The 27,559-nt window shown below is 51.1% G+C and overlaps 12 protein-coding genes and 1 non-coding gene across 13 annotated transcripts; 5 read left to right on the plus strand and 8 right to left on the minus strand.

Moving 5' to 3' along the window:
• Positions 1-953: 953 nt before the first annotated feature.
• On the plus strand, positions 954-3,066 carry CC77DRAFT_935766 (SET domain-containing protein; the record flags this gene model as incomplete). The annotated part of the gene is made up of 2 exons (XM_018534456.1): positions 954-1,492; positions 1,680-3,066. 2 exons carry the CDS (start codon positions 954-956, stop codon positions 3,064-3,066), a joined length of 1,926 nt encoding a protein of 641 aa, XP_018386124.1.
• Positions 3,067-4,559: 1,493 nt separating this feature from the next.
• Positions 4,560-5,847, minus strand: CC77DRAFT_1020374 (hypothetical protein). Its single transcript, XM_018525031.1, has 2 exons — positions 4,709-5,847; positions 4,560-4,655 (listed from the first exon to the last, which is right to left on the minus strand). The coding sequence occupies exon 1, from the start codon at positions 5,769-5,771 to the stop codon at positions 4,938-4,940; it is 834 nt and encodes a 277-aa protein (XP_018386125.1). The 5' UTR covers positions 5,772-5,847; the 3' UTR covers positions 4,560-4,655; positions 4,709-4,937.
• A 185-nt stretch (positions 5,848-6,032) lies between these two features.
• On the minus strand, positions 6,033-7,074 carry CC77DRAFT_988866 (sure-like protein; the record flags this gene model as incomplete). The annotated part of the gene is made up of 2 exons (XM_018536278.1): positions 6,811-7,074; positions 6,033-6,763 (listed from the first exon to the last, which is right to left on the minus strand). The coding sequence occupies exons 1-2, from the start codon at positions 6,983-6,985 to the stop codon at positions 6,033-6,035; spliced, it is 906 nt and encodes a 301-aa protein (XP_018386126.1). The 5' UTR covers positions 6,986-7,074.
• A 370-nt stretch (positions 7,075-7,444) lies between these two features.
• On the minus strand, positions 7,445-8,634 carry CC77DRAFT_78336 (hypothetical protein). The gene is made up of 3 exons (XM_018533161.1): positions 8,345-8,634; positions 8,084-8,296; positions 7,445-8,035 (listed from the first exon to the last, which is right to left on the minus strand). The coding sequence occupies exons 1-3, from the start codon at positions 8,491-8,493 to the stop codon at positions 7,759-7,761; spliced, it is 639 nt and encodes a 212-aa protein (XP_018386127.1). The 5' UTR covers positions 8,494-8,634; the 3' UTR covers positions 7,445-7,758.
• Positions 8,635-9,000: 366 nt separating this feature from the next.
• On the plus strand, positions 9,001-11,074 carry CC77DRAFT_1020375 (bleomycin hydrolase). The gene is made up of 3 exons (XM_018525032.1): positions 9,001-9,414; positions 9,464-9,555; positions 9,601-11,074. The coding sequence occupies exons 1-3, from the start codon at positions 9,279-9,281 to the stop codon at positions 10,909-10,911; spliced, it is 1,539 nt and encodes a 512-aa protein (XP_018386128.1). The 5' UTR covers positions 9,001-9,278; the 3' UTR covers positions 10,912-11,074.
• Positions 10,850-12,549, minus strand: CC77DRAFT_78296 (alpha/beta-hydrolase). The gene has a single exon (XM_018533156.1). The coding sequence runs from the start codon at positions 12,322-12,324 to the stop codon at positions 11,101-11,103; it is 1,224 nt and encodes a 407-aa protein (XP_018386129.1). The 5' UTR covers positions 12,325-12,549; the 3' UTR covers positions 10,850-11,100.
• Positions 12,550-13,332: 783 nt separating this feature from the next.
• On the plus strand, positions 13,333-15,134 carry CC77DRAFT_78242 (hypothetical protein). Its single transcript, XM_018533153.1, has 2 exons — positions 13,333-14,065; positions 14,123-15,134. Exons 1-2 carry the CDS (start codon positions 13,658-13,660, stop codon positions 15,089-15,091), a joined length of 1,377 nt encoding a protein of 458 aa, XP_018386130.1. The 5' UTR covers positions 13,333-13,657; the 3' UTR covers positions 15,092-15,134.
• A 322-nt stretch (positions 15,135-15,456) lies between these two features.
• Positions 15,457-15,554, minus strand: CC77DRAFT_t43. Its single transcript has one exon. It is a non-coding gene; the product is annotated as a tRNA-Glu (tRNA).
• A 781-nt stretch (positions 15,555-16,335) lies between these two features.
• CC77DRAFT_1061284 (histidinol-phosphate aminotransferase) lies at positions 16,336-17,754 on the plus strand (the record flags this gene model as incomplete). The annotated part of the gene is made up of 3 exons (XM_018528413.1): positions 16,336-16,421; positions 16,473-16,646; positions 16,698-17,754. 3 exons carry the CDS (start codon positions 16,336-16,338, stop codon positions 17,752-17,754), a joined length of 1,317 nt encoding a protein of 438 aa, XP_018386131.1.
• A 695-nt stretch (positions 17,755-18,449) lies between these two features.
• On the plus strand, positions 18,450-20,446 carry CC77DRAFT_1061285 (hypothetical protein; the record flags this gene model as incomplete). Its single annotated transcript, XM_018528414.1, has 4 exons — positions 18,450-18,510; positions 18,558-19,063; positions 19,148-20,268; positions 20,320-20,446. The coding sequence occupies 4 exons, from the start codon at positions 18,450-18,452 to the stop codon at positions 20,444-20,446; spliced, it is 1,815 nt and encodes a 604-aa protein (XP_018386132.1).
• Positions 20,447-20,684: 238 nt separating this feature from the next.
• On the minus strand, positions 20,685-24,084 carry CC77DRAFT_1008747 (heme peroxidase; the record flags this gene model as incomplete). Its single annotated transcript, XM_018523556.1, has 5 exons — positions 20,685-20,740; positions 20,798-21,320; positions 21,370-23,268; positions 23,316-23,716; positions 23,766-24,084. The coding sequence occupies 5 exons, from the start codon at positions 24,082-24,084 to the stop codon at positions 20,685-20,687; spliced, it is 3,198 nt and encodes a 1,065-aa protein (XP_018386133.1).
• A 349-nt stretch (positions 24,085-24,433) lies between these two features.
• On the minus strand, positions 24,434-25,861 carry CC77DRAFT_78491 (hypothetical protein). Its single transcript, XM_018533166.1, has 3 exons — positions 25,644-25,861; positions 25,490-25,574; positions 24,434-25,389 (listed from the first exon to the last, which is right to left on the minus strand). Exons 2-3 carry the CDS (start codon positions 25,547-25,549, stop codon positions 24,904-24,906), a joined length of 546 nt encoding a protein of 181 aa, XP_018386134.1. The 5' UTR covers positions 25,550-25,574; positions 25,644-25,861; the 3' UTR covers positions 24,434-24,903.
• A 127-nt stretch (positions 25,862-25,988) lies between these two features.
• CC77DRAFT_1094737 (NAD(P)-binding protein) lies at positions 25,989-27,419 on the minus strand (the record flags this gene model as incomplete). The annotated part of the gene is made up of 3 exons (XM_018529756.1): positions 26,685-27,419; positions 26,552-26,637; positions 25,989-26,502 (listed from the first exon to the last, which is right to left on the minus strand). The coding sequence occupies exons 1-3, from the start codon at positions 27,222-27,224 to the stop codon at positions 25,989-25,991; spliced, it is 1,140 nt and encodes a 379-aa protein (XP_018386135.1). The 5' UTR covers positions 27,225-27,419.
• Positions 27,420-27,559: the final 140 nt, after the last annotated feature.

Below are 27,559 nucleotides of genomic sequence, written 5' to 3' on the forward strand. Positions count from 1 at the left end.
GCAAGGGGCCAGAACCATTGGCCCATCGTGCACATCATGCATCCTCGCTACTGGCCCCTCTTTTTGCTTCATCGGAAACAGATTACTCGGCTTCGTCGGACAAAGCTGGGGGGCTGCTTACTCGTGGTCATAGTTAGCAGGTATACCGCTGATTGTCTAGGTCTTACTTTGGATCGTGCTGTCGATCTGGATGAGAGCAGCAACGACACGTTTCCGCAGGGATCCGAATACCTCATCATCTTAAGATTGATCATGCGGCACTGTGACCATGGAACCTTCTGAGGAAGCTCTGGGCAGTCAATGCACGGCGTATTCGTATACGATGCAGACCGGGGGGCGCTGTGATTGGCCAGCCTTGCGATATTTGCGCCGAGCACCACTGCCACTCAAGCCACAGCAAACATCAACATCGGTTTCCATGTCGAAGCATTCTTGTAGGAGCCGACCGCAGATGATATGAAGCTTGTGAAGCTTGGATGCTGTCATGACCAGGCGTCCTGTTCGGTACTCCGACTCTGCTATACAGGGCCAGCCTGTTACAATCAACGCTTACGCAAACTCTACCATGACTTTTTGCGAGGGGTTTTGGATTAGCCTTACCTCACCGACAAATCCACACACCACTACGCCGTGCTGCACCTCTGGCTGCACGACCCGCTACACTTCACGATCTTTCTGCAAGCCTGCTCGCTTCAGACCGTCGGTTCCGTTGTGCTCCGCATGCCGCGCCGCCAATTTTTCACCGAGACCGAGCTCGCGTCAGCTGGATTGCACACATCATCTTCGCGCAGTCGGACGAACCGAACTTCCGAGATACAAACAAATCCAAATCGGAAGGCATTGCGTGCGTAAAGAGTATTTTTGTCCAAAAATTCGCCAGAGAACGCCCGACAATCAAGGCTGCTACGTCAGCGGATTAGAATTTGCAACCTTTCAAATCAATTGCAATTCTAATGGACCAAATGTCAGGCCAGGATTTCGGCTCTCACCCGTCAGCCGAGAGCCTCGTTACCTGGTTCACACAAAATGGGGGTCAGCTCAGTCCAGATGTCCAGATCGTCTTCAGCGACTCGCGTGGCTTTCACATGCGCGCTGCTAGGCCACTGAGCTCCACCGTCGTGGCTTCATGTCCATTGAAGCTCACACTCTCTTCTCTCAACCTAGACCCAAACGAGAAAGAGGTCTTGTACGCTGAAAGCCCTCTAGAACAATGTCGAGGGAAGATTCCGGATCACGTTCTGACGTATCTGTTGTTGATTGAACAGCGCAAGAAGGGTGAGAAGTCGCCTTGGCATGCGTACATCTCCTGCTTACCAGGGCCTGAAACTATGACCACACCTCTCTGGTTTGATGAGAGCGATGTGGTCTTTCTCGCTGGTACAAGTCTAGCTCCTGCGACCAAAGAGAGAAAGGCTGAGCTGGAGCGCCAATGGGAAAATGCCGTGGGTGTTATGAAAGCACTTGGTATGCCTCTTGCTGACGAGATTGATCTGTAAGTCTCCAGCGAATGGTATTTACTACACGTCATGTGCTGTCTAGCGTGCATGTACATTGAGCATCAGCTCTACCGTTCATCTGAACCCATACACCTAGCTATCAGTGTTGCTTTTGGCTGCCAACACTCTAGATTTGCGACATCCGTACGTTGGCTATCTGGTGCAGCCTGCTAACGATCCCAGCGAATCATTACTTTGGGCAGCCACTATCTTCACTTCGCGAGCGTTTATTTCGACACACATCCTACCCGGACGTGAGACGATTCCCATCCTCTTTCCGGTGGTGGACATTCTCAATCATTCCGTCTCTGCAAAGGTAGAATGGGACTTCCAGCCTCACCAGTCATTTACACTGAAGTGTCTTGAAGGCGAGTCTTTCCAGGCTGGTCAAGAGCTATTCAACAACTACGCGCCGAAGCAGAATGATGAGTTGCTTCTTGGGTATGGCTTCTGCTTAGAAGACAATCCTATTGAGCAGTTCGCTTTGAAACTAGCGTTCCAACCACAGCTACAGCAATATGCACAACAGCTGGGTCTGTTGAATCCTGAGAATGTGCCTTTTGGCATGTCAAAAGACTTTCTAGCCACAGACCCAAATAAGGAACAGCACTTCCTACGCGCCAAGGGCCATCCATTCGGTCGTTACGAAAACCACGTACCTTTCTTCCGTGGCATACCCCCCTACATCGTTCACTTCTTCTTCATACAGACGATCATAACATCCGAGTTGGATGTAAGCACTATTGACGTTGCACGGCCAGGAGGCAGGATCACCCTGCAAGTTCTCGTGCTCTTACACCAGGCAATGGAGCAGAGATGCAGCACTCTCCCACTTCAAATCCAACAGGAACCGCAAAACGATAAGCAAAGGTACGCGAAAATCTATCGCAACAGCCAGGCTAGGATCATCCACTCGGTTCGGGAAGAGCTGAAGGCTGCGATTGCCAAGCTTCGCGTCTCGGATTCCGAACGTCCCGTTCGCACTTTGCACAGCTTGTCCGACATGCTCAAAACCTTCGGAGCCGATCTGCCTGCATCAGCCGAGAACTTTTCGAGCGCGCTCGATCGACATGGTGTTCAGGGTTCACAGAATGAAGGTTTGCAGTGGACGATGCTCCTGACTGTCCTGGTGTCGTTGATGTTGACCACACAAGACACATCCGACATGAAGACATTGGCTCTAGTGCGCAACTTGTGTTCAAAACATGCACTTCCCACATTAGAAGATGGTATTGAAGACGTAGACACGTACACCTTCATCGATGAGAATCTCGGCGATTTTGTGCAGCTTCCCTCCGCCGAAGCGAATGTCGCGCCAACGGATGCGCTGGACGACTTGGGTATGACATTTGTCAACCAACCCGCTGATGATCCAGCGCCTGTTTTCATCAATGGACGTACGGAGAACCTAGGTGCAAGGATCATTATGTGGGCGATGATGGTTGTGGAGAAGGACGTTGTGCCTGTATTTGAGGATAGGCAAATTAAGCGGTGCTTGTATGCGGGAGCGCAGACTGCGGAAGGTGGGAAGATTGACGAGACATGGATGTACGAGGATGTTGCGGTGTAGATCACGAAGCTGGTAGAAGCAATTAAGCAAATAGTTTGTGATCCAAAAGGAGTCTGATGTATTGTCATGTTATCCGATCTTCCTTCTCAAGAAAACTTCTGTAGGCGACGAGCACCTGTGAAACCACTATCGGCTGCACTTTTAGATGAACTTACACCCGGGGCCTCCTGCAGAATAGGCGATGTGACAATGTCAACCCAAAGCAGGAATAATAACACTAGACCATCAGGCCGATTTTGCTCTGAAGAGCTGATTAATATTGGCTGCACATGTGTCTCGGATACATCTCTTTGAAAGCGTCGTCTTGGCAGCTTGAGCGACGGGTATATAAGACTTGGTTATTCTTCTGACGATAACTTGCCTTCCTTACACATCTATCATCTACTAGGCTATTTCATCAAAAGAACATGCCGAAACCCTAATGTGGGCCGCTGGACCTTCCAGGAAAACCTACCGTTTCGGTTCATGCTTGTGAAATTAAACTTCAACAAGCAGTTGACATGAGGGTTCACACGAAGAGATGTGAATACAAAGCTCTACTTCGGAAACCAAGTGCTAGGACCAGAGACGAGGAATTCATGAATAAGTATGCGCGCGTGTTTTGAAAACACCATGAGCTATCGTTCCAAAGTCATTTAGGTCGTTTTCATGTCCACCGAAAGTTGGTCATCGCTTCAAAACGTCCAAGTCATGGTGGACTCCAAATGGCCGCATACACTTCGGCTACAATCACGATAGATTGCAGTCACCGGTTGGCAGCATATAAAGCGTTCTATACTGCTCTCTGGAGTCTCAGCACCTGGTACCATTCTTCCACCATCCAAAAAAGGAGGGCGTCCTCTACATGTTTGCGCCTCTCTTTCTTCTAAAACAGGACGATTTAACCCATTATGTCGGGGTGCGCGTCTAAATTGTGCAGATGAATACTCTATGCAAACCTTCCTCGCTCGCATGTACACATCTCTGAAAAAAATAACGCAGATGACGACAGCCATGTCGTCGACTTGTGTTGCTCAAAAGCCGTGGAAGACACGCAAAACCATAAGGGGGCATCGAGGCTATGGATAGCGCCTACACCGAAAATATAAGCACAATTCTCCATGTAACCCACCTCCAAATTGCGATTCGGGTATTGCGGCCATCAACTTGAGGATATGCAAGCCAGAGTTTTGATTTCATCAGTAGCCTAGTAGTTCATGTGTAGTCGTGCGGGGCTCCACCATAAGTGGAAGGGAGTCCATTATGGGGAGCAATAAAACCCATCGTGCAGAGTAACGCTTTCTGAACCTTTAGAGCCAAAGGCCAGGCTCACAGCGATAGTGATTGTGCGGGGCTCAGGATCGTGTATGTGGAGCGAGGGGCTGTGTGCGCAGTAGTGGCCACCCTTAGCGAAACACGCCGCAGAGTCACCAACTTCGCATCCCTCCAGAGCAGCCGTCAAAAATTAGCCGCGCGCTATATGAAGGATAGATTGTTGCCTCCTTTCATCAATCAGCTCTTCAGAGCAAAATCGGCCTGATGGTCTAGTGGTATGATTCCTGCTTTGGGTTGACATTGTCACATCGCCTATTCTGCAGGAGGCCCCGGGTGTAAGTTCATCCATCACGGTTCGACATCGAACGCTTTACTAATAAGCGTACAGTCGAATCCCGGTCAGGCCCCATCTTCTTTTTTGCTGAAATTTGTGCCTCGCCTAGAACAAACTTCCACTGGGGTAGTGAGTGTACGCGCAATCTTTTTTCTACGAAGGACTGCTTGTATGCAAAAAGATAGCATATTGATGATTGAGCGCTCGCCGTGGAACGAGTTCTACATAGGACGACCGCAACCTCGCTGCTACGTTGTAGAGCGAATATACCTCCAGAACTACTCTACCAATATTTATCTGTCACTAGCTTTAATCCCTCATCTCCAAATACCCTCACACCCCTCTCCTCTACTCGCGTCCTTGTCCGAAAAGTCTTCTCGTTCTCTCCAGTCTTTGGGTTTACCCCCTCGTGCTCATATTGCTCTCTCTTCAGCAAACAGCCCTCAATCGCCCATTTCGGCACCGCCTTCTCAAACCTAACGCCCTTCTCCTCCAGCATCATATCAATGAGCTCCCGCGTCTTCTTGCCGTTCATCTCCTTAGTTGAGTACATAGTCCGAGCAAAACCAGAAACAGCATTCCGTACAGCATCATTGCGACACCTCCATATGAGGTTGTTGAGAGCCTCTCCTACAGAAGGAACCGGGAAGAAACGCGCATCGAAATGCGCTGTGCCTAGTACCTTCTCCACGTTGCCCTTGACTGCCTGCTCCGGCATTTTCCCCAGCGCCTCCGCGAGATGTTTGTTGAATCGCACAGAGCAATAACTCGCGCTCAGACTAGACAGCTTCTGCACTCTTTCGTTGAAAGTCTGCACACCTTCCGGAAAGACCAGCGTGATCTCGTCGGACTGCGTGTATGCGACTGTAGCGCGGGGAAAGAAGTGAAGTAGATCGGCACAGGTTGATATCATCGCAGTGTGTATGCGTTCGTCGAAGGGACGCGCAAAGTGTGATGTGAAGCGCGAGAAGCCATGGCCGTCTAGACGGAGGATGATGGGTTGGTCGAGGGGGAGGGTATGGTCGAAGTGCGATTCGTATGACTTCATGCGCGAAGCTAGAGATTCGGGTTTGGTAGAGTCTGCCGACACCCCAGTATCTTTGGGAGAATCCGACATGGTTGATCAGGTGTGTGTTTGTGTTGGAACTGTTGGTTGTTGCATGTTAAATGATAGCTTCCTTCACTACAAGGTGGCCAATGAGTCATCCAACTAACGTATTTTCATTGCAGTCACATTATGGGGAGTCATTGTCACAATGACTGTTGTTAACAATGGATGAGGACAAGTATTGAGATGATATCGTTCGTCGTACTATCGCGTGTCATTAAAGCTCCATGCACAGCCGAGCTAACTTTTGCCATCCCCATCATCCCTCTTCTAAGGCAAGCACGACAAGATCGGCTTGAGCTTGTTGATGATCTGAGTTTGGACCGCAGCATCGTTTATGGTGGTCTTGTCGTTTGCATCACCAGGGCTGATAGTAACGTAGCAGTCGCTTCCTCGAATCAAGATGACGTCTGCCTCCCACGGAAGGCGCGTGCTACCGCACCAGTCCGCGTCGCGAGCACTCAAAAGACCAGTGTTGATGCGAGTAAAGATGTACTTGAACTGACTGGGATCGCTGCACTTGGTCTCGGAGACAGAGGGGAAGTTGACGTTCAAGTAGGTGTTCGCTGGGAGGTATGGCTTTCCGCTGTTGATGATGGTGGTAGTGACGTTCAGAGCCAGATCAGCATAGATCTTGCTGTGGAAAGGTGTAGGGACATTCCATGCGGTAGGATCTCCAGACTGGCCAGAGAAGGCGATAGCTGGAATTTGGGCCGTCTTTGCCGCATATGTAGCTGCGCCGACGGTACCGGAGAAGGGCACCTGAACAGCAACATTGCTTCCGACATTCGGTCCGGTCAGAGCGAGTTCGGGCTTTGCGCCGTTCCAGAGCTTAGGCGCGGTGACATCGATACCTTGCTTGATAGAAGTAACCGGGAACGAGTTCACGTAGTTCAAACGAGGGTCTGTCGCATTTGCACCTGTGGGCGGGCTTCCACCTGGGCAGGATGCATGAATGCAGCCGTCTGAATCAACAGTCTTCGGGGGTTCGTCGGATGATCCTGATATAGGTCAGTATGTGTATAGTGTTCATGACTCGACTACCAACCTCTGCCAGACTGATTCTCAGCAGGACCAGACAGGACAACCTCGTGGCCAGCAGAGTTCAAGACGTCAAAGAAGGTACGGATATTTGCCTCTGACCATCCATCGTCGTTTGACTGTACGATGCGAACAGCTTGAGCGAAAGGAACCGCCGCAGCGAGTAGCAAGAATGATCGCATCTTGACTGAAAGAATGAAGATGAAGCGAATGTGTTCGACTGAGAGACCTGAGACCTGTGCAAAACAAACAGACGGCGCTTGATGTTTATAACAATACCATCCTTCCGATCCATCCTTGAGCCAGCCGCTGCGTCCCCAGTCTCTGATCTACCGCTAACGTTCCACGCATAATGTACGCCGGAGGCGAACAGACACTGCAGAAGTCAGGAACACAGCCATGGCACACGCCACTTTTTAGTCGCAACGTGCGGGTAACAGCGATGTGATTGCTCCTCGCATAAATGACCATGGCGGTGACATGATGTGAATGTCGGCTTTGCAGCTGTGAGTGGTTGCTGACCTCCGAAACGGAGACACTTCCAAGCCTTGCGGAGGTGCCGCCTCCTGACCAGCCTAGTGCCTCGGCAGGAGCCTCTCGAACGGGCAGGAGCCTCCGATTTCCGTTCGCACGTGCGAGTAGCTTGTGGTATCATTCACGGATTTTCGGTGCCTGAGGAAGTCTTTGGTACATGAATCGATAGTTTCAGGGTGTCATTCCTACACCTGCCGAATGGGACAGGTCCGGCGCAAGTGCGCAATAATCTAACGGCCCGTCCCTCACTGATATTATCACTACCATCGTTCGTGACGATCAAGTTCTCTAGACCGATTTCTGGTCATGGAAGCATGCAACATGTGAAAGTACAGACCGGAACACCGTTTGACCGTGGTATTGACCTTTCCTATTTCACCAAAACGCCTTTTGTAAACCTCGTCATCTCCGTCTCCTTCGCTCATACAATGTGGGCGGGCTTCACAGGCTGCTGGTAGTAGTCCGTCGCAGCACCACTTTGGTATGGTGGAAGGTACTGGTTGTGCATATCAGGCTGTGTCTGCGAATGGTATGCGGTATTCTGTTGGTACTCGGGGACGCTGTTGTACGGGGACGATTGTGCAGCAGCCGCCGCCGCCAATGGGTTATGCGCTGGCGCATACTGGCCCCGTTGGGCTTCTTTCTTCGCGCGACGGTAACCGACGATGGCGTAGATGAGGAGACCGAGGAAGGTGAGGCTGGGATATGTCAGTACTGCACACAATCTCGCCAGACTCTGAACGTACAATACGAAGATGCTGAATCCAATTCCTACAGTGCTGGCGCCCTGGCCTATGGCGACAAAGTCCATGATCAAGACGCCAGTCCAGAATCCAGTTTGGAAGCAGTTCATGGTCAGGAAAGTGCCTGGCTTCAGCTTGTCGCCAAGGAACATGATGATCGCAAGAATGTCGATGAGGAGCACAATGACGATGAAGAGCATGAAGACAACGACTGATCTGTTGGCTGTTAGTCTCTGCGCATGCGCTCATATTGGTGCAACCTACCCAGTTGATGGTTGGATGACATCCTTTAGTTCATCCACAGTCCGCAGGGAATAGCCATATGCTGCAATGATCAAGATCATGATACATATTCGCACTATCCAGAAGGGCACGAGAACGCGCTTCTGCCAAAATACCGGTCGTTGCGCCATGGTGATGTGGTGATGCAGACTGTGTTGCTCAAAGGCCGTTGGGCGCAAGGGAAGATGTGGACAGCGAGAAGACAGAGAAGCGGGTATATATCTTCGTGATCAAGGCTGAGCGCAAGAAGTTTTGGTATCTTCGGCGCAAATTCGAGCTGCGGCGGCTGTGAGGCGCAAACTCAGGGGACGCCTTGCGCGCCTGGATGAAACACGCGTTCGGCCCTGTACATCTTCATTTGCCTGTTTTAGTTTCCGCGTCTGTTGGGGGCCGATGAGGCGGCTGCATCGTCATCTATGCGTGATAGTCGCATAGAGGGAAAGGGGCTTTGGGTTGTGAGTGTTTATAATGGTGCGATGCCAGTATCGTTGTCCTGATAGAGAGCAAAACGGCTGTCACGAGTTTCAGGGTCTGTGGAGATGGGTGGGGTCCTGAGGCGATGTTCAAGGTGGCTGAGGCACCCAGGCTATGGGTGTAGCACATAGCACAAACGCAGCACCGAGCACTGCACAAGTCGGCCTTGCCTCGCATGTAAGCATCATGCTTCGATGCAGATGGGTCAGATGTGGAAGGTATGGAAGGCGGGCACTTTCCGCTCCAACGAGTCCAGCCATCTGATCGGAGTGGGGCTGCCACGCGACCCATGCACGCGTTGCTCCCGCCCGATAAGCGCGATAACGAGTGACACCTTGATGGACAACTGGAGCTTCCCCGGACTACAACACCAGCTTGCTCTCGAGCTTAGTTAGATCAAGAGCTTCACGATAGTTCTAGAAGCGTTTTCTCCGTCTTCATCATGGGCGCTAACCAGTCACGACCGTCCGATGCTGCTGTTAACGAGAAGCTGATGGAGCGACTCCAGGCCCTCCACATGAAAGATGAACGACCCATGAATGAGAAGGATGGATTTGTAGTTGTTGGTGGGGAATCCCGTATGTTGTCTCCTGTTCATACTCTTAGAACAAGTCTGACTTATTGAAGCACCCAAATACACTCCTGGCGTCAAGTACCAACAGGATGTCTCCGCCGCATCAGTGTCTGAATGGGAGAAGGAGCTCATGGAAGACCCAAAGGTACTACATCCAGTCCCTGTGATGTTCATTACTGACTTCCGGTAGAACCGTCTTGCCCTTGCAGCCCTCAGCTCCAACTCTGCCAACGCCGTGCTTTCGTCTCGATCAGCTGTCATAGCAGACACCCAGAAGTTCAACATCAAGATCCCTCTTGAGGGTTCGCCCGTCACAAACCAAGCCTCGTCCGGAAGATGCTGGCTCTTCGCGTCTACCAACGTCTTCCGTGTCGCCATCATGAAGAAGTACAAGCTGTCCGAGTTCCAGCTCTCCCAGTCGTACCTCTTCTACTGGGACAAGATCGAGAAGGCGAACTACTTCCTCGAAAGCATTCTGGATACAAAGGATGAGGAGATTGACAGTCGCATCATACAGGCACTGATGGCTAGCCCCGTCGGTGATGGTGGACAATGGGATATGGTGGCCAACCTCGTACAAAAGTATGGTCTTGTGCCACATTCGCTGTACCCAGATTCCTACAACGCAACCAGCTCATCGACTATGGACCGTCTGATTACCACCAAGCTACGCGAAGATGCAGTTCGTCTACGTTCTATTGCCCGCAGCAACGCTACACCAGATGCCATCAAGGCGACCATCGCCGGAGAGAAGGAAAAGATGCTTCGTGAGATCCACTTGATTCTGACACTGATGCTTGGCCCACCACCATGCTCCACCAAGCCCTTCACTTGGGAGTACTACGACAAGGACGGCAAATTCTGCACTGTCCGCACGCGACCTACTGCTTTTGCAAACGAACTCTCCGACAACAAGACCGTACGAGCACTGTCCGGAACTGACGTCCATTCACTCTTCTCGCTTGTGAACGATCCTCGTAACCCCTACAACCGTCTGCTTAGCGTGAAGCGACTGGGCAACGTCTGGAACGGCCGACCAGTGACCTACGTAAATGTCGACATGAAGACAATCAAAGATGCCTGCATCACTATGCTGAAGCGTGGCATGCCTGTGTTCTTCGGCTCAGACGTGGGCAAGTATTCCGATTCTACCAAGGGCATCATGGACACGGATCTCTTCGAGTATGAGCTGGGCTTTAATATTAAGCTTGGCATGTCCAAGGCGGAGCGCCTGCAAACTGGTGAGAGCCAGATGACACATGCTATGGTCCTGACGGCTGTGCATGTCGTTGATGGCAAGCCTGTGCGCTGGAGGGTAGAGAATTCGTGGAGCGAGCGTGCGGGTGACAAGGGCTACTTTGTCATGAGTGATGCTTGGATGGATGAGTTCGTGTACCAGGCGGTCGTTGATCCTAGCGTTGTCAGTTCGTCGGTCAAGAAGGTACTGGAGCAGAAGCCGAGGATGCTAGAGCTGTGGGACCCAATGGGTGCGTTGGCTTGAGCGATGAGTTTACGAAGCGATCCTTTTTAGTTACTGATGAATTATCCACGTCCATGAATTTTGTAGAATCGGTTCGTGATGCATGATTACTTTAGATATTATGGTCTACTTGACTTTTGGATTTAATACGCCACCCAGACTATATTCGAGATTATCTTCACTATTGGCAGTCATCGCAAGCTACGTCTCTCATTTTGCAGAGATAGGAAGACTTGGATGACCTGGGGCAGCTGGGCTCTTGTTCAACTTTTTTAGACCGTAGTTGATCGCCGCGGCGATCTCCTGGTTGTTCTTCTCCAGGAACATGAAGTGCGCGTTGCCCTTGATACCGATATCGGCAAGCTTGATCCACTGGTAGTTGGTGATGCCCATCTGCTTGAAGTACTCGACGAAGCAGTGATCGTACGTGATATGCGGGCTGGCCTCGCCTGTGATCATGATATAAGGAACTTTACTAAGCTGGGTGAGCTTGTGGATGGTGCCGGTTTGGAGAATGCAGGAACGCTTGGCTGGGTCGTCTGGCCCAACCTCAGCGGTGGTAATGGCCGAGCAGTTCGTTACTGGTGGATCGAACTGCAGCGGTGTATATGTGAGACCACAAGGCCGAGCGGCGCTACGGCCAACCCCAGCAACGGTGTTGTTTCCGATCAGAGAAGTGAACGGAATGTTGCCAGGCTCAATGTTGATGTTGGCGCGTAGCAGATCAGGGCATGCGTCTGACCAGATGGCTGTGTAAGTGCAACCAGCAGAATGGCAGACTGTGTACGACTGGCCAATCATGCTGAGGAGCTGGCATCCAGATGTGCGCATAGTGTTCTCCACGTTCACATTAGATGAAGAGATGGGGACGTTGCCGGCAGTGAAGGCGTCAAAGACGGGATCTCCGCGAGATCCATTGCCAGGCCATTGTGTGTGGAGGTCTGCTTGTGGGTACTGGTCGAAATCTTCGGGAGCTGTGAAGCCCTGCTCATTGATGGTGTCTGTGGAACCAATGCGCAGAGGGTATTTGGAGAGAAGCTGCTGGCCACTTCGGCCATTGGCAGCGATATCAACAATATAGACCTGGTAGCCTTGGTCAAGGTAGTAGGAAGCCCAACCCTTGCGATTGTCGGGCGTATTCAGCCACTCTGCGCCTGTGTTGACACCCGCAGAGACGAAGACCATCGGGTAAGGCTTGTTGACCTTTTTGGCAGGCGACAGCTTCTCGACATACAGCTGGTCGCTCCACATTTGCTGGCCTGGGATGCCAGAGTCGACATAGCCACCGCCGACGTAGAAGACGTCGCGCTTGTACGCAGATTCTTGGCTGCTACATTTTGGGCTGATGCCATTGACACCAGTGCAGTCGGTTGCTGAAGTCAGAAAGGGCAATGCTTGCAACAGCAGACCCGAGAGAACGGTACGTGAAAACATGGCCGAGTGAAAACGAGATGTCTGAAACGAATGGCGTGACCAAGTAAGTTTGGCTACTGATAGAATCGCCGATAGAAGGAGGAGAGAAAAAGCTTAGGCCGAGATTTTTTCCATCGACGCGTCCTATGCATAACCTTCTATACCTATATGATTCTGGAAGACGGTTGCGCAGCCATGTCGGCAGCTTGCACGCGCTTCTAGCAGCTTGAAGGACGCGCTTCTGAGAGTGGCGGACATTAGTTACTACAAGCGGCCTCGTGGTGCCGTCCCATGCTGCCCTTCTCATCGTCCGGTCCACGGAGGAACCCGATCTTCTCTCGGACCCAAACGTCTGTTCTCCTCTGCAGTGTCGCACGGATCTGCATGCCCAGTCTGCGAAATCGAGATATCGATCACAGACCCTGTCCCCCGTTGATGTCGATTGGGTGTTCAAGCTCCAGGTCGCATGATTACGAAGAGGCTGGTCCTTCGCGATAGAAAGATCCGGCGCACAGGCCACAACCATCGTTTCGTCTCCCGTTTCTACCGAAATACTCCGGAGTAGCTCCAGGGCTTCCTCGCTCCTTCGTACCTGCGTGCCAGCCCACAAACAAAAGAGTTCCGGTGGAGCCCATTCCCGCGCACCTCGAACGCCTCACACGCAAGACAGGAGAAGGGTTCCCGCTGACACAGCGGGAAAGCATCGTCGTTTCGACTCCATATCCTATACGAAGTGTCGAGATATCGCGCCACTCACGCTCGCATCTCGTGGGACATGCTAACGGACATGCTAATAAGACAATGCGTCCCAATAAGAACCTAACCCACCAGAGCCTACGGGACACTCTTTCACGGTCTTATCTCGGCCAAAAGCCTTGCCCCAAAGTGCAGAGTTGGCACTCCTCATGCCAGCGGCTCTTCCACCCTCTTGTGTGGCAAGCCCCAATCTTCTTATCATCAACTTGACTAGAAACCTGGGCTTTCTCAGTAATAATCCCACGCGACAAGGTTGAGACCAGAGATCAGGAGGCTCTGTCAGTAGGAATAAGCGCCTCAATGCAGGGCGGTGGGTGAGTGGAAGGATGATGCCAGTTACCTTCTTATTGGGGTTCCCGTCAGCCCATCCCGCTCCTCGTTTACAACACAACCCTGCTCACACTATACCAGTAGCCCGGAGTGGGATATAGCTGCATTCTTCAAACAGGGCAATGGACTGAGCAAGATCTTAAGGGCAGTCAAGTCCAGTACCTCCGATTGATGTTTTGTTCTGTCGATCTCTCACCGAATCGCCCCAAACCCATGTGCTGCCCCACCGTACGGTATCGCCAGGCCGAGCCAGCATAACCACAGCACAATGGTGTCTGCTTATTTCAACACACCGCCAGCCAACGAATTCGACGAGCAAATAGCGGCAGGATTATTACTTCTTACCGGCCTTACTCCTGATATCAAAGACCCTAAAGATGGAGTCACGATTCCACCTTTCCGTCCAACAGACAACTACCACTTTGAGACTAAAGGTCCAGCCGTCATAGCCGCACTCTCAGTGTGTATGGTCATCCTCACGGTTGTTACCTTCCTAAGACTGGGCATTCGACTCTTCGTCCATGGGGTCCGTTTTGGTGCCGATGACTGGCTCATCATTCCAGCGTATCTCCTCTCCATGGCATACCCAGCACTTCAAATTGCTATGGTTCAGCATGGAGGAGCGGGAAAGCACTTTTACGACATCACCTATCAAGAATACTTCCATTACAAATATGTGAGCGAGAACAACCCTGATGGCCCGCCGTCACGCATAACTAATCTTGATGTGTAGCTCGCGCCATCAGCCGCCACTGTATTCTACGTCTATGTAGGACTTGTCAAAATGAGCATTGCCTTGTTCAATGTCCGATTGACAACTCTTACGACGCGGTTGTGGAAGAACGTCAACTGGGCGTTCTTCGCCACATGTGCGGCCTATACCGTCGCAGCACTGTTTCTGAACGTCTTCAAATGCAACCCTCAGTACGCGAGTTTCAACCTGCTCCGGATCGCCGAGTCGGGCAAGGTACCGAAGTGTTTGTCCGTCAACCACATGAACACCATCCTCCGCTTGAACCTCGCTCTAGACTTCACTGCTCTCGCCATCCCGATAATTGTATTGTGGAAAGTTCAGCTGAGCTGGAAGAGAAAGGCCCGCATCTTTGCCCTGTTGTCCATCGGCCTGATCGCCTGCATCGCGTCAGTAATGACCCTTGTTTCGCAGTATACCTTGGAGAAGGATCCGCTATGGAACTACACGACTCTACTGGCATGGATCATGGTCGAGATAGTCATCAGTCTGGTCGCAGCTTGTGCTCCAACCCTTGCCTACCTTCTTCCGCGCTCTATGCTCTCGAAGCACCAGGCGTCCAACAGCGCTAGCAAATCGACAGGTCAAAAGGCAGCCACTGGCTTTGGTTCGCGACCGTCAAGGAACGACGACGCTTTACGGGCACGTTCTATACATGGAGAAGACGAGGACAGCGAAGAGGAGTTGGTGGAACGTCGCATCGTCGTGAAGGAAGACATTAAGATGGAGTGGCAGGGCAACAGGCGCAGCAATGCCCTCGGTGCGCAAGCGGGCCAGCAGTCAAATGAAAACGGCAGCCTGACAAGCTGGTATAGTGATCAGAGCACAAAGACAGGCGCTGTTGTCTATGATGGCCGCCAGCACGGAGAGAGGACGAGAGTTTGGGTGAGCGCGGACATGTCAGGCAGGAACAGTCCTGGTCATGAATTTCGCCCCGGACAGGCGATATGAAGCATATAGAGCATGTTTGAATTGTCTGAATTATACCCTTATATCGATGAAATAATGAATAATCTAGCTACGGACTGAACTCGTGTTCATGTGTTTTGCAAGGTGGTCGTCTGGCTGAAATTGTGCTCCATCCCTTCAACCCAACACAGAGCAGCCAACATACTGCTTGTTGATGATACGAATGCCTGAACTCGAGTGTCCTGCGTTCCTAGTGTCGGCTGATTGTGAGCTAGTTGCATGGGTGAGGTCGTGACTTTGGGTGTTAACTTTGCAAAAAATGATGTTTTGGTCATTGTAGCCAAACCAATACTTCCCGACAGATATCTACACATCTGTGATGATGCTAGAAGGGCAAAAAGATGGTGTTCCGACACCGGGAATCGAACCCGGGCCTTGCCGGCACTGTACAGTGAACTGACTCTGCTATGAGAGCGGCAAATCCTAGCCACTAGACCATATCGGATTTTGATGGAAGACTGAGGGATGTTAGCATATATATTCTGATAAGAATCATCGCAATCAATGAAGCAGTGCAAAAAAGAAGGATGTCTGGCGACCAATGAGTCAGAAAAGCGGACATGGCAAAGTTAGACCAAGACTAATCATCTCGAGTCAAGCCCATGCATACCGAGCACCATCAAATCTTACGGTCAGGGTACTATATCCCTTATGCATTGAAAAGATTTTGAGATGCAGACGGAAAACACCATATCTAGTAACTTCTACACTGACCATCGATTGCTTATCACCCAATGCTGTGTAACCACTCCTGACGCAATGGCAATCAACATGCTGTTGCATTCACCCTTGACGAATGTTTGACCCAAGAGAGTCTCAGTGCACTCTCAAAGCATACGGAAACCGCGAAACGACATTGAAAATCGACGGCTTCCCATATAGTGTCCGTGTTCCAATCATCAGAGTTGCGACAGGACCTCCTGGCTTGGTTGGTTGTAATGCATTTCAATTACATCTCGTCCAGCAAAGGACATCAGCCTTGCACTTGCACACAAGGTTAGAATCAAATGGCTTGAAGGCAATCATTCTACCTCACTACTTTACAAACTATTCTCCAATCAGAACAATATCTAAATTTGGCCTACCTCGACAGAACGATGATGAATGACTCCCGACATCGCCGCGTCCAGCCCCGCGAAACAAAAAGTTCCCCGCGAACACCAACTTCGACGTGACATTACTGTACTCCCACTCCATCCTCCATTAACAATCAACCAACACCCACAATGGTCGCAAAGAATACTGCCTTTGATCTGCAGAAATGCGCGCGATCCAACATCCTCGCATTGGAGCCATACCGATGCGCGCGCGAGTAGGTGAATATCAATGACTCTTATCAAGGTACCAAGCTCACGACGCGTAGCGACTACAAAGATGACGGCACCAACATCCTCCTCGACGCGAATGAGAACGCATATGGACCGGGACTAGCATTAAATGGCGAGGGAAAGCTACCTGGCGCGAATGTCAATGGCACTTCAGACTCGTCTTCCGCGATTGACGTCGATTTGCTTGGCCTGAACCGATACCCAGATCCGTATGCAGATCGCAACAATTTGCATTGTAGTATGCTGACGAGCTGATTCAGCCACCAAGAAGAACTTAAGCAACTCCTCTGCAACCTCCGAAATACCCACAGCCACACACCGAAGAAGATCACGCCCGCCAACCTCTTCGTTGGTGTCGGCTCAGACGAAGCGATCGATGCTCTTATTCGCGCCTTCTGCGTTCCCGGCAAGGAGAAGATCCTAACATGTCCGCCCACGTACGGCATGTATAGCGTTTCTGCGCAGGTCAACGATGTTGCCCTAGCCAAGATCCCCTTACAAACCCCAAGTTTCGATCTCGACGTACCCGCGATACTGAAGGCGATGGATGAGGACAAGAGCATCAAGCTAGCATATCTGTGTTCGCCTGGCAACCCGACCGGAAAGCTACTCAAGAAAGAGGACGTACAAAAGATACTAGAACACCCATGGAATGGTGTGGTCGTGGTGGACGAAGCATACGTCGACTTTTCACCTGATGGAACAAGTCTGGCAGAGTGGGTCGCCGAGTGGCCGAACCTGGTAGTCATGCAGACACTGTCGAAGGCCTTCGGTCTTGCAGGTATTCGACTAGGCGCTGCATTCGCGGATCCGGCAATCGCACAGATCCTGAACAACATGAAGGCGCCGTACAACATCCCCAACCCCACGAGTCAGCTCGCACGCGCAGCTCTGAGCCCGAAACACCTGCAAGTTATGACACGAAACAAGGACCTTATCGTCAAGCAGCGCAACAGGCTGATAGAGGAACTGCCCAAGATTCCCGGCATCGGACAGCTTCACGGTGGTGTCGAGTCGAACTTTTTGCTCTACCAGATACTTGATGCGCCTGCGGATCAAGGTGGCAAGCCATCAAACGAGACGGCCCTGGCAGTATACGAGGGTCTGGCAGAAGAGAAAGGCGTCGTAGTGAGGTTCAGAGGAAAAGAGCATGGATGTCTAGGCTGCTTGAGGATAACTGTCGGTACAGAGAAGGAGGTAGATCGCTTCTTGCAAGAGATCAAGCAAGTACTAGAGGGTATCCACAAGAGCTCTGGCAGGCTGGGGAAGAAGGAAGAGCAGCAGAGAGAACGAGAGGCAAACGATGTGGTCGCATGAGAGGCATAGACAGGTGGTAGAGTATGTATATATGAAGAGACGACATGATGAAAGCAATGCAAGGTCTCCAAACAATCATGTCCTAGAAGGTTGACAGACTAAAGTCCGTAAGCATCTTCTAGGCATAGTTTTCGGCTGTTCCGTAAACTCTCCCTGTTCGGATACAGAGTACCAGCGAAGGGTGAACGCATCGCACGCATAACGCAGCGGTGTCCAATCAGGAAAAGATGTTTGCGGAAGGCACTAAGAGATGTTGTAGCCGCACGAAGTACATGTCAGGCCTACAATAATTGCGTATATCCATTCTGCAATCTTACGTCGGTTGTCGCACTTCTTTTTTGTGGTCTAGAATCCAGAGTTGCTAATAGCAAGCAGCAAAGATCAAACGAACAGGTCCAGAGCTTGTATAAACTCGATGCGTTGCCTCCCGGGTCGAAACCACTGACCACGGCGGGGTACTCTAAGGGCGACGAAGAGTGAAATGGAGCCTTTAGGTAGGCTCCCACCATTCGCCGAAGCACCTCCTGTAGGCCAATGTATAGAATGGTTGCCTTTCTCTGGCGCTAGGAACGCCTTGCTAGTATATAATCTCGGACTTCTTCTTTCCTGAAAACACTTTCGAACGCAGTATAGAACTATCAACTCCGAATTAGCATACGAGATGGCTCATTCTAACTCCACCTTCGAGTCCGCTCATGACTTCCAGAACCCCGAAGACAATAATACGGTTGAGTAAAATTCTCCTCGAGTACCACTGTTTGTACCCTCCGATCCTTGGGTTCCTTGTGGTCAAGTATCTGCAGGCTATGGGAACTATGCTCCTCTTCGATACGCGAGCGGGTCTGCGACTGCTGCTTTACCATCGGGTATTCAACCTTTCGACTCGTCTCCGCCATACGAACACGATTTCTCTCCGTCCTTAAACCCAGCTGCCCAACAATTCACACCGGGAGGACAACATGGCGGCCTCGAGGGCCCAAAACTTACCGCCACAGCGCCATCGTTCGTGCCGGTCAAGTCGAAGCTTAATGCTAGAGCGCCGAGCTTCCTACTCAGCCGTCTAGCTATTTTCGACCCTCCGGCTGGTGATCTTGCAGAGCGCCCTCGTAAGGACAACTTGATCCTTCCCGATGCGCGTGACGACAACATCACCGATTCGATCGAGATGATGAAGTGTCCGCAGGATGGACAGGTCGGCCGGTATACACTTGAAACTACCATCAACTTCAACAACGGCTGGCATCACAACGATCCTGTACTCGCTGCCATGTACTACGTCCTCAACGCCAAGAAGAAGAAAAATTTCTCTGTATTTGCAGTGAAGCATTAAATTCGACCCGTCGACGACGCACCTCCACTGTGGCCACCTAACCTGAACCTCTTCGACATTAAGCGCTACTACTTCAGGTCGAAGACGCTGCGTAACAGGAACCTCCACAGGTACGACTGGAAACTTCACAGGTGCGATCAGAAATACGCAAAGTGGATCACTATTCTACCCAAAGGCTCACCACCGACTGCCAAAACTGTCCACATCTTCGAACCGGACAAGGAGAAGTGGATAATCTTTGGTGACTGGCTGGAGCAGGTTTCCAATACTCCGCTCGGCTGGGTCGGCAGGACTGCTTATAGCCTTCAGTTTGACTGGTGGAAATACGTGGGCAGCAAGCGCCGTTTCGAGAATCTTCCTGGCGAGATTCGAACGCCTATCTATCAGTACGCTCTCGGAGGCGAACTGTATCCATTGAGTACTCAAGATTCTGAAAGCAGCAGAGAAGGCACAATGGCCTGCCGGACTGCTCGTCTTACTCTCGGCATGGGTTACAGTATGTGGATCTTTCTCGATGACAAAGGGGACATATTGAGGACGCAGATGAGCAAGTCCCATGTACCAGAGGCCCGATCCTTTGTGTATGAGCCGGCTTTGGAGCTTTTGCTTGTTAGCTCGTGGATGCGAGAAGAAGTGCTGCATACTGGCTGGGAGCTCATGCGTGGCTGTTTCTTTGATTCAGGGATCTTCCACAAAGCCATCAATTCTCGACCTGGACCGGCCATGAATTACAAATACTTGAGTAAAGTAGAACTTGCCTTCACGAACGCTGACTGGTTCGACTTCTTGGGTGTAGAGACTTTGGGTAGCGAACCCTACATATCTGTAAAAAGTTCCGATTCTCTTGGACCCTGCTTGAACAGTCTCCACAACCTCAAGGACCTACGACTTCGTTTTCGAGGTCTTGAAGATGGGTCTAAAGGCAGCCCCTGGGGAGAATACTGGGAGCATTGGGATCACAAAACCCCATACGTCTGCTGTCAACGGACTATTGTTGACTGGATCTGTACCTTCGTTTACCCTTTCCTGATTGACAAGTGTAAGGGAGAGGAGGTAAAAGTAACTCTGACTGGTTATGTAAAGAATGACACGCAGACAAAGTGGGAGGAAATCTTCGCAGGAAAGCGTGATCATGACCACGATGCTGCAATCGCATCAATCCTTGGCACACTGTCATCACCACGGTGAGTCTTAGAGCTGAACTTGAGATTTGACGTATACTGACTATGCTACAGACCACCAAGTTGTCAATGTGCGTCGGTGTGTAAAGTGGACTACCCGAGTCGAGATATGAGACTCGATCCGATTCTATATGGCTCCAACCAGCACTTCTATGATCGGACGGATTTCGATCCTAGATAGCTTGGCATAATTCACATCGGAGCATGAAAGGATGCTGGTAGCTATCGAAGTTGCGAAGCTATCAAGTCGTTGCTGTTCACTTTCAAAAACTCGGTAGACGAAATGAAACTTCATTGTATCTGTCTACGATGAGAAAGCAATAGCGAGCTTAGCGATACATGCTGAGTTTATGGTGGTGGTAGTGGAGGCATCATGGTAAAGGAAAGCTAGACTAACATCTTGCCTGCCGGACCCCTGATTATGTCAATGTTGCGCACGCAGTTGGGTCGAAGGCGTCGTAGTGTACTCGCATGCCTGTATGCAACTATTAGAAGCCTCGCTATACATTGTATGCAGCAACCATCCACTTACTGACTGGCAACGATACCCACTCGTCCTTCGCTTCACTCAAGAAGCTTATCGTACCCTCTGAAACCTCCCGTCTCAAGGTCTCTTGCGTACCCGGCCCCTTTCTGAGACCTTCTAATCTAGCAAAGATACGCAATTGGGTGACTAGGCCAGCAACAATGATAGGCCTGGTCAGCGATCCATGCAGTCCGTCGAGAAAGGGTAGATAGAGCTCTTGAGGCCGATCAAGATTGATGCTGTCAGGGTCTGGGAAGATTTCAGGGTCACGAGATGCAGTTGCTACGTCTAGAATAAGGTCGTCGCCCTTCGAGATACCTTCTGCGTGTCGCCAATCACTGGTGGTGAGAAATGTGTTTGGAATGCGGAGGAAGCCGGTCGCAGGAGTGATAAGACGAAGAGCTTCGAGGACGTATGCACGTAGTACTTCAGAGTTTGCTGGTGTGGTGTCTTTGGCTAGCTTCTGAATATCTGGCCAGTGTGTGGAGTGGTAGGGTTCGGAAAGGAAGAGATCGATTATCTGGCAGAACTAGGCACTATTAGGAGGAACCTGACCCAAGCATGGTCGGAACACTTACAGCAAAGGTGCTGAATACGACAAGATCGACAGCGAGGATCACCAACAAAGAAACGACCTCTTTGACCTTTGCCCCGTTATCAAAGAGCCGCTGGATTACCATCGCTCCATGATCTGGCAGAGGATCACGCTTCTCGTGTCGCTGTCTGCGAAAGTCAAAACTTTGCACAGGAGACGACGCTTTCATGTCATCGCAGACCGTTCTGACTTCTCTTGTCAGTTCGTCGCTTGCGGCGATCGCATTTCGTCGAAGCATCGTGGACTTTGCGGGGGTATTGTCTAGATGAACGAATTCGAAAATCGCTGTCATCTTGCTGAAAAGTTGCTTGTCGTCAAAGCTGGCTGTAGAATCTTCCAAGTCCTTGATCGGGAAGTGAAACAGAAATGCTACAAACTGTGTCCAGCTTCGAGCTGCTACATCTTTGATTGCGTCAATTTCAGCAACTTTGGAAAGCCACTTGCTGTCCGTCTGCACAAGTTGGCTGGTACGAAGGTTCAGGAAATGCGAAAAGACGTCAATAGAATCTTTGGGGCCTAGAACAGCCTGTCGGATCATGTTCTGCTGTTTACTGGCACCCGGATTATCTCCAATCAGGACGTGTTCTTGGTACTCCAACTGCCGCAAAGTATGGGTCCATGCTGTGGTGTACAAGGTCTGATCGCGGAGAATGCGAAGTATCATCTTGTAATCAGTGATGACTGTGGGCGGCGCTCCATAGCGAGGCTTGTCATAGTCGAAATCCATCTCGTGTCCGAGAGACTTTTGCCTTCTTCTCATCTCGGGTGGGGTGGTCAGTGGGTAATGTGCGTAAATCGAGTTGCCACGATAGTATTCGGGAAAGACTCTCATCAGTAGCTTGTATATAACGCCTCCACCAGCGATAGAGTAATCGCTGGATGCCATATTGAACCCAAAGGCTGTCAGATGATGAGGCGAGTAGTCTACTGTATAGAACCGGTCGCCTCGAACAAGCGAGAGCGCATGTGACACAATTGCTCGGGTCGTGGTCGTGCCCGCACAAAGACCGGATCCAGGAGTCATTGGCATGCTTGGCTGTTCGAGGATAGCTCCAGCGTAGAGCTCGACATTCTCAACATCTCCGTATAAGACCTCGAGCGCTGCGGCAACATCTGGATCGGAATGAATGTCGGTGAAAGATGTGTGAGATGTCATGCCAAAGAACCTTCTCATCTCGTTAAGAGAGGCCACGCCCCACTCACGACCTTGTTCGATACTCATGATTTCAATGACCTTCAACGCTTGCGGAATACGATGCGGACCAAAGCTCATGGCCACCTCATCGGTAGCTTCTGTCAATATCTTCACCAAGTCTTGGTCTCTGAAGTAACCGTCGAGGTTTCGTTCTAGGCCAGCAAAGACGCGCCTACCTGGGTCTGCTGGGGGTGTGGCAGCATGTCGACGTACACCAGCCCGCATACCTTCCAAAGTCATGTTATCGATGTCCATATCTGGGCAGATCTTTGTCATGTGGTCGATAAGCCATGCCTCATCTCTCATCGATATAGTCGAGTGCCAGCGGTAGATCATATTGATCTCTGCACTGGTCTGGTTGCCTCGCGCCTTGTCGGAGTCTGTCTGCCCAAGAATATCCTCTATTTTCGCTCGTGGATCCAAGTTCGCTGACGAGTCTACGCACTGTAGGTTGAGGATCGAGCGCACGTAGTCTTTTAGGACTGTGTTGATGTATAAACCCGTTGTCACAAGCCGTGCAGTCTGGAATAGGTCATTGTCACGCTTGGCGACGGCTTTCTTGTAGAAACTAGGGTCAATGCCGCCTATATTGGGTGGTGGGCTGAATCGACCGTTCTCGTTGATGATTGCCAACTGCTCTACGATAAGATTGTGAAACCTCGAGAAGCATATGATCAATGCACAAGACTTTTGACAGTAAGCAACAACTCAATCGAATGCAGTGGGTACCTTACTGCTGCTGGACGGCTGAGAATCCGTGTGTCGGCAAAAGCATCAGGTTTCAGCTTCCCATCAACGAAGGTACGGACCATGTTCTGTGATTCCTTCGTCTCCCCGTATAGTGAGGACAGGTCCAAGTATGAAGACGGCATGGCCATGTTCTGGTCTTCGTCGCCTGTCCGAAACACATCACAGACTATGACAGCCGCGAAAGCGAAGAAAAGGCTGGATAGCTGGCTGGGATGGGGCTCAGGCTTTGCCTCTCGCGCGAGTAGTGTGTCAAAGAGAAATTCCGGATCAGGCAGCTTTGTGGGTACATGTCTCGGTGTGACCATGCGAGCGTAGTAGGAGCCGGCTCTCCCGACGTTTGGCAGATGGATGTTGTTGTTGCTTCCGTCAGCGGATCGATACTGGTCTGGCTTTGTGTTAGTCTCTAACTACAGAAAACAGCCAAGAGAGCCTACATTGATCACCCAGTGATGAGGCCACAGGCTGTTCCATATCCTTGCACAGCGTCTTGAGCAACCGGCTTGGGCTTGTCTCGTCAACATCAGCCGGTGCTAAGAATTGTACGACTTTTTCCTGTTGACACCCTTCAGCTACATCTCGAAGTACGTGAAGAAGATCACATACATCGTACGAGCTATCATCCAATCCACTATTCGTAGTGGTACCACTGAGAGAACCGCGTAGATCATGGTGCGTTTGAAGGCTGGGGTTCTTCTGCCTACCAGTGTCCTGGACCAGTTCCTGGAGTGGCGTTCTCTTTACGTCGCTGGCCATTTGGGAGTCTTTGATAGAGAGAGGGTGCGTAAGCAAGGGTGTGATAGAGCGTAAGTGTGAAGGTGAGTGTGGCTGCAATGCGACTGGCAAAGGTGTGAGGTCATCTACATGGCGTTATCATCATCGGTTCGCATGCTCGTATGTTTACCACGTGGAACGATTCCACCGGAATGCCGAAGAACCGATGCTATTTGGCAGTAGTGACCTCGAGGCAGGAGGCCAATGCTTGGCGTGGTACCCCAGATGAGATGAAGCGGACCAGCAGCCACGCAGGGCTGATATCGAACTCCTCAGTAATAGTGACGTATTGCTCACGATACTTTCTTCACCAGTGCTGGAAAATACAAATGAGGGAAATTTCGACCATGTACACGTTCTAGCATGACGCCATCGTGTCTTTCTACAGGGTAGGTGCTACCGCGAGACAAGAACATCGATTTCGATAGTGTGCCAGTACTCAAGCACACAAAAAAATGCTCAACGACTCAAAATTTGCTTACGCCACGGTTTCTCACAAAGTCCTTTAGGAAGTCAGTATCGAAGCACATGCCAGCAAATCGACAATCCATACCGATCGCGATATTCATGCAAGGAAATAACAACAAAGAATTGGCCATGAATATTGCAGGTGTTCGTATAGCAGATGCGAGCAGGATAGAGTTGGTGCTGTGAATTGGTTCATGGGTATCTCATCTACATATGAAATCGTACCGTATCGCTCGTAGCGTCCGGGTGCTCATCCTCGTCCGAACCGTCGTTCTCGGTCAGATCGTTGCCGCAAGTTTTCGTCTCGTTCTCGTCCCGTTCTCGTGTAGACACCTAGAAGACCATCTCGTGGGGCTTCTCGTTGCTCCTCAGGCTGAAGCTGGCGCCGAGGTAAGACTCGAGGTCGGGAGTCCTCTTGATGTTGGCCATGAGCGCCTTGTCCACCTTCTTCTGGTCTTCTATCCGCTGGGGGTCGGTCTCCTTCTTTGTGGGTGTCTCGCCGTCCTTGAAGAAGTCGTCTTCGCCCTTGCCGTCCTTCTTCTCACGTGCCCAGTACTCGTCTTTGCTTACGCGTGCGACAACCTCCTCGTCGAGACCAGCAATGTCGACAACGGTGGAAGTAGCGATGACGTAGCGGTGGTTGACGCGACGGAGAGGTACACCGTTAGACTTGAAGGGGCCGGTGATGAGGAGAACGCCCTGTTCGAGCTGGCGCAGAAGCACGACGCGCTTGCCACGGAATCGACCAGAGAGGAGGATGAGGACGGTGCCGGGGGTGAGCGACTCGCGGTATTTGGTGGGGTGTGCCGTCTTGCGCGCCTGTGAATTGACTTGTTAGTTCAGCGTTCGCGATAACTCCACATTCCATCTTTACGCGTCTTCTCCGTAATTTTGTATTCCTCGCTGTGATTGCGCATACCTTCTTCATTTGCGCCTCCTCCTCGGCAGCGTAGTACTTGGATGCTTTCTGGTCGGCCATTGCGTTGGATTGAGGTTTAGAAAGTCTGGCAGTCAATTAGCCTCGGTCGCATGTATTTCGTCTTTGCACTACATAGCACTGGACGTCGTCTTACATTTTTATGTTGTGTTGATGATGTCGTCGTCGCCGCGAAATCAATACGGCGAGATGTGCGAGCGCTCGCTAATATCAGCCCTACGGCGCTAGTGGTCCCCGCGAACCGTCGTTCACATGCGAATACCAAATTGACTATTCCCTGTGTGCTAGTATAGTCAATCGTGCTATCCAAAACCGGGCCGTAGCAGTCAGACGCTGCAGGAGGTGTGGTAGGACGTTCGAAACACCAAGAAATTCCGAGCTGCATAATGTCAAGTGTTGCATGGTCGTTACAGCGTATATTGTACAATATTTGAGTGCGTCTGCTTCTGTAGGCATTAAGGAGTGACTTTACGTAGGCCGATCACCTCTTCTCGGTCGGACCTTGCCGCGACTCCTTCATTTTGCCCACCGCTTTATCCATTCCGCTCCACTTCCGCACAAGATGCTGTACGCCTACAGGCAATACCCCAAGGATCTGAATGTATTTTGAGTATAGAGGAAGCGCGATCTCCCCGCTCTCACCCCTTTCAATCAACCGTATAATATCTTTGCCAATGTCGGCTGGCGTAACAACCGGTGCCAGGAAGTTGCTTGGAGTCTTGAGGCCTGCAAACATTGTTGTACCCATTTGACCAGGTTGTACTAGGATTGTCTTGATATCCTTCGCGTCAGGATTTTGTGCAAGTTCTGCGCGAAGAGAGTGATGCAGTGCGAGAAGTGCTGCTTTGGAGGCCGTGTACGCGGATAGGTTGGCTGCACCGAGATGGCCAAGGACAGAGGAGACGGTTACGATAGTGCCGCGGCCTTCTTTCAGCATGTACGGGACGAAAGTGCGGAGGGTCGTAAAGTGCGCCAGTGTGTTTACGCGGAAAGTGCTGGGAAGAATGTCAGAAAAGACCAAGAGCCATTCCAGGATATACATACCGTTCCACATCTTCAGCGGTCGAGTCGAGGATTGACTTGGTCTGTACGATGCCGGCATTATTGATCAAGATAGTAGGAGCGCCGAGCTGCGATCGTTAGTAGAGTGCGATCACACGTGAAAATTACCACTCACATCTTCGACAATCTTGGCTGCTGCAGCTTCCACTTGCTTCGCATCGCTGACGTCGCACTTGTAGTAGACCACTCCCTTGTTCTCTGCTTCATCCTCGTCGACTTCTTTCATATCCAGGACGGCGATGTTCGCGTTGCGCATTCCATATGTCTCCGCAAGCAGTCCACCAAGGCCGTCAACACCGCCCGTTACAACGATAACCTCTTCTTCTAGGTCTACCTCGCGCGGTGATCCCCATGCGATCCGGTCGCTGATGAGCCCGAAGATGCCGTTAACCGTCATGAGCATGGCCCAGGCCATTGCAATGCGCATCTCAATGTTCTCATAGGGTGTATATTGCGCTCGCAGACACAGTACTACAACCCATGATACGAACGGATGGAAGAGCGTGTATCCGAGGACATACCATACCATGTCGATATTGAGGTAATGGTGCCATGGCTCGTCGGGTCGGTCGAAGCTCTTTGGCAGTTGAACGGGTACTTCTTTTATTGCGGAGGACATGGCTGGCATGTCGATACAAGAGGTTTGTTGGATCATGGTGGATGGTGGGGCGCGACGGCGCGTATTCGAGGCTTGGACGCGAATTGACGTTCTACAGAGACTACCTCAACGATGCTACCCAGGAACGAAAATTGAGATGTGTGAGAAGGCGCAACTTGCGCGACAAGTACACGGGGCCATCATCTTCTTATTGTACACTCGCTGATGCTGAGGTTTGCAGTGTTTCATTCGCGCCTCAGGTCTCCAGGACGCTAGCCGGAGTGCTTCATGGAAGTGGGGCTTACTAAGCACCTGCCATCTTCATACGCGTCAGTTCGCGTCAACCTTGTAGCTGCATCACAGCATCCACCATAAAGTAAGGGGATGGCTAC

The sequence above is a fragment of the Alternaria alternata genome (assembly GCF_001642055.1).
Source record: "Alternaria alternata strain SRC1lrK2f unplaced genomic scaffold CC77scaffold_10, whole genome shotgun sequence".
In the NCBI taxonomy this organism is placed as follows: Eukaryota; Fungi; Ascomycota; class Dothideomycetes; order Pleosporales; family Pleosporaceae; genus Alternaria; species Alternaria alternata.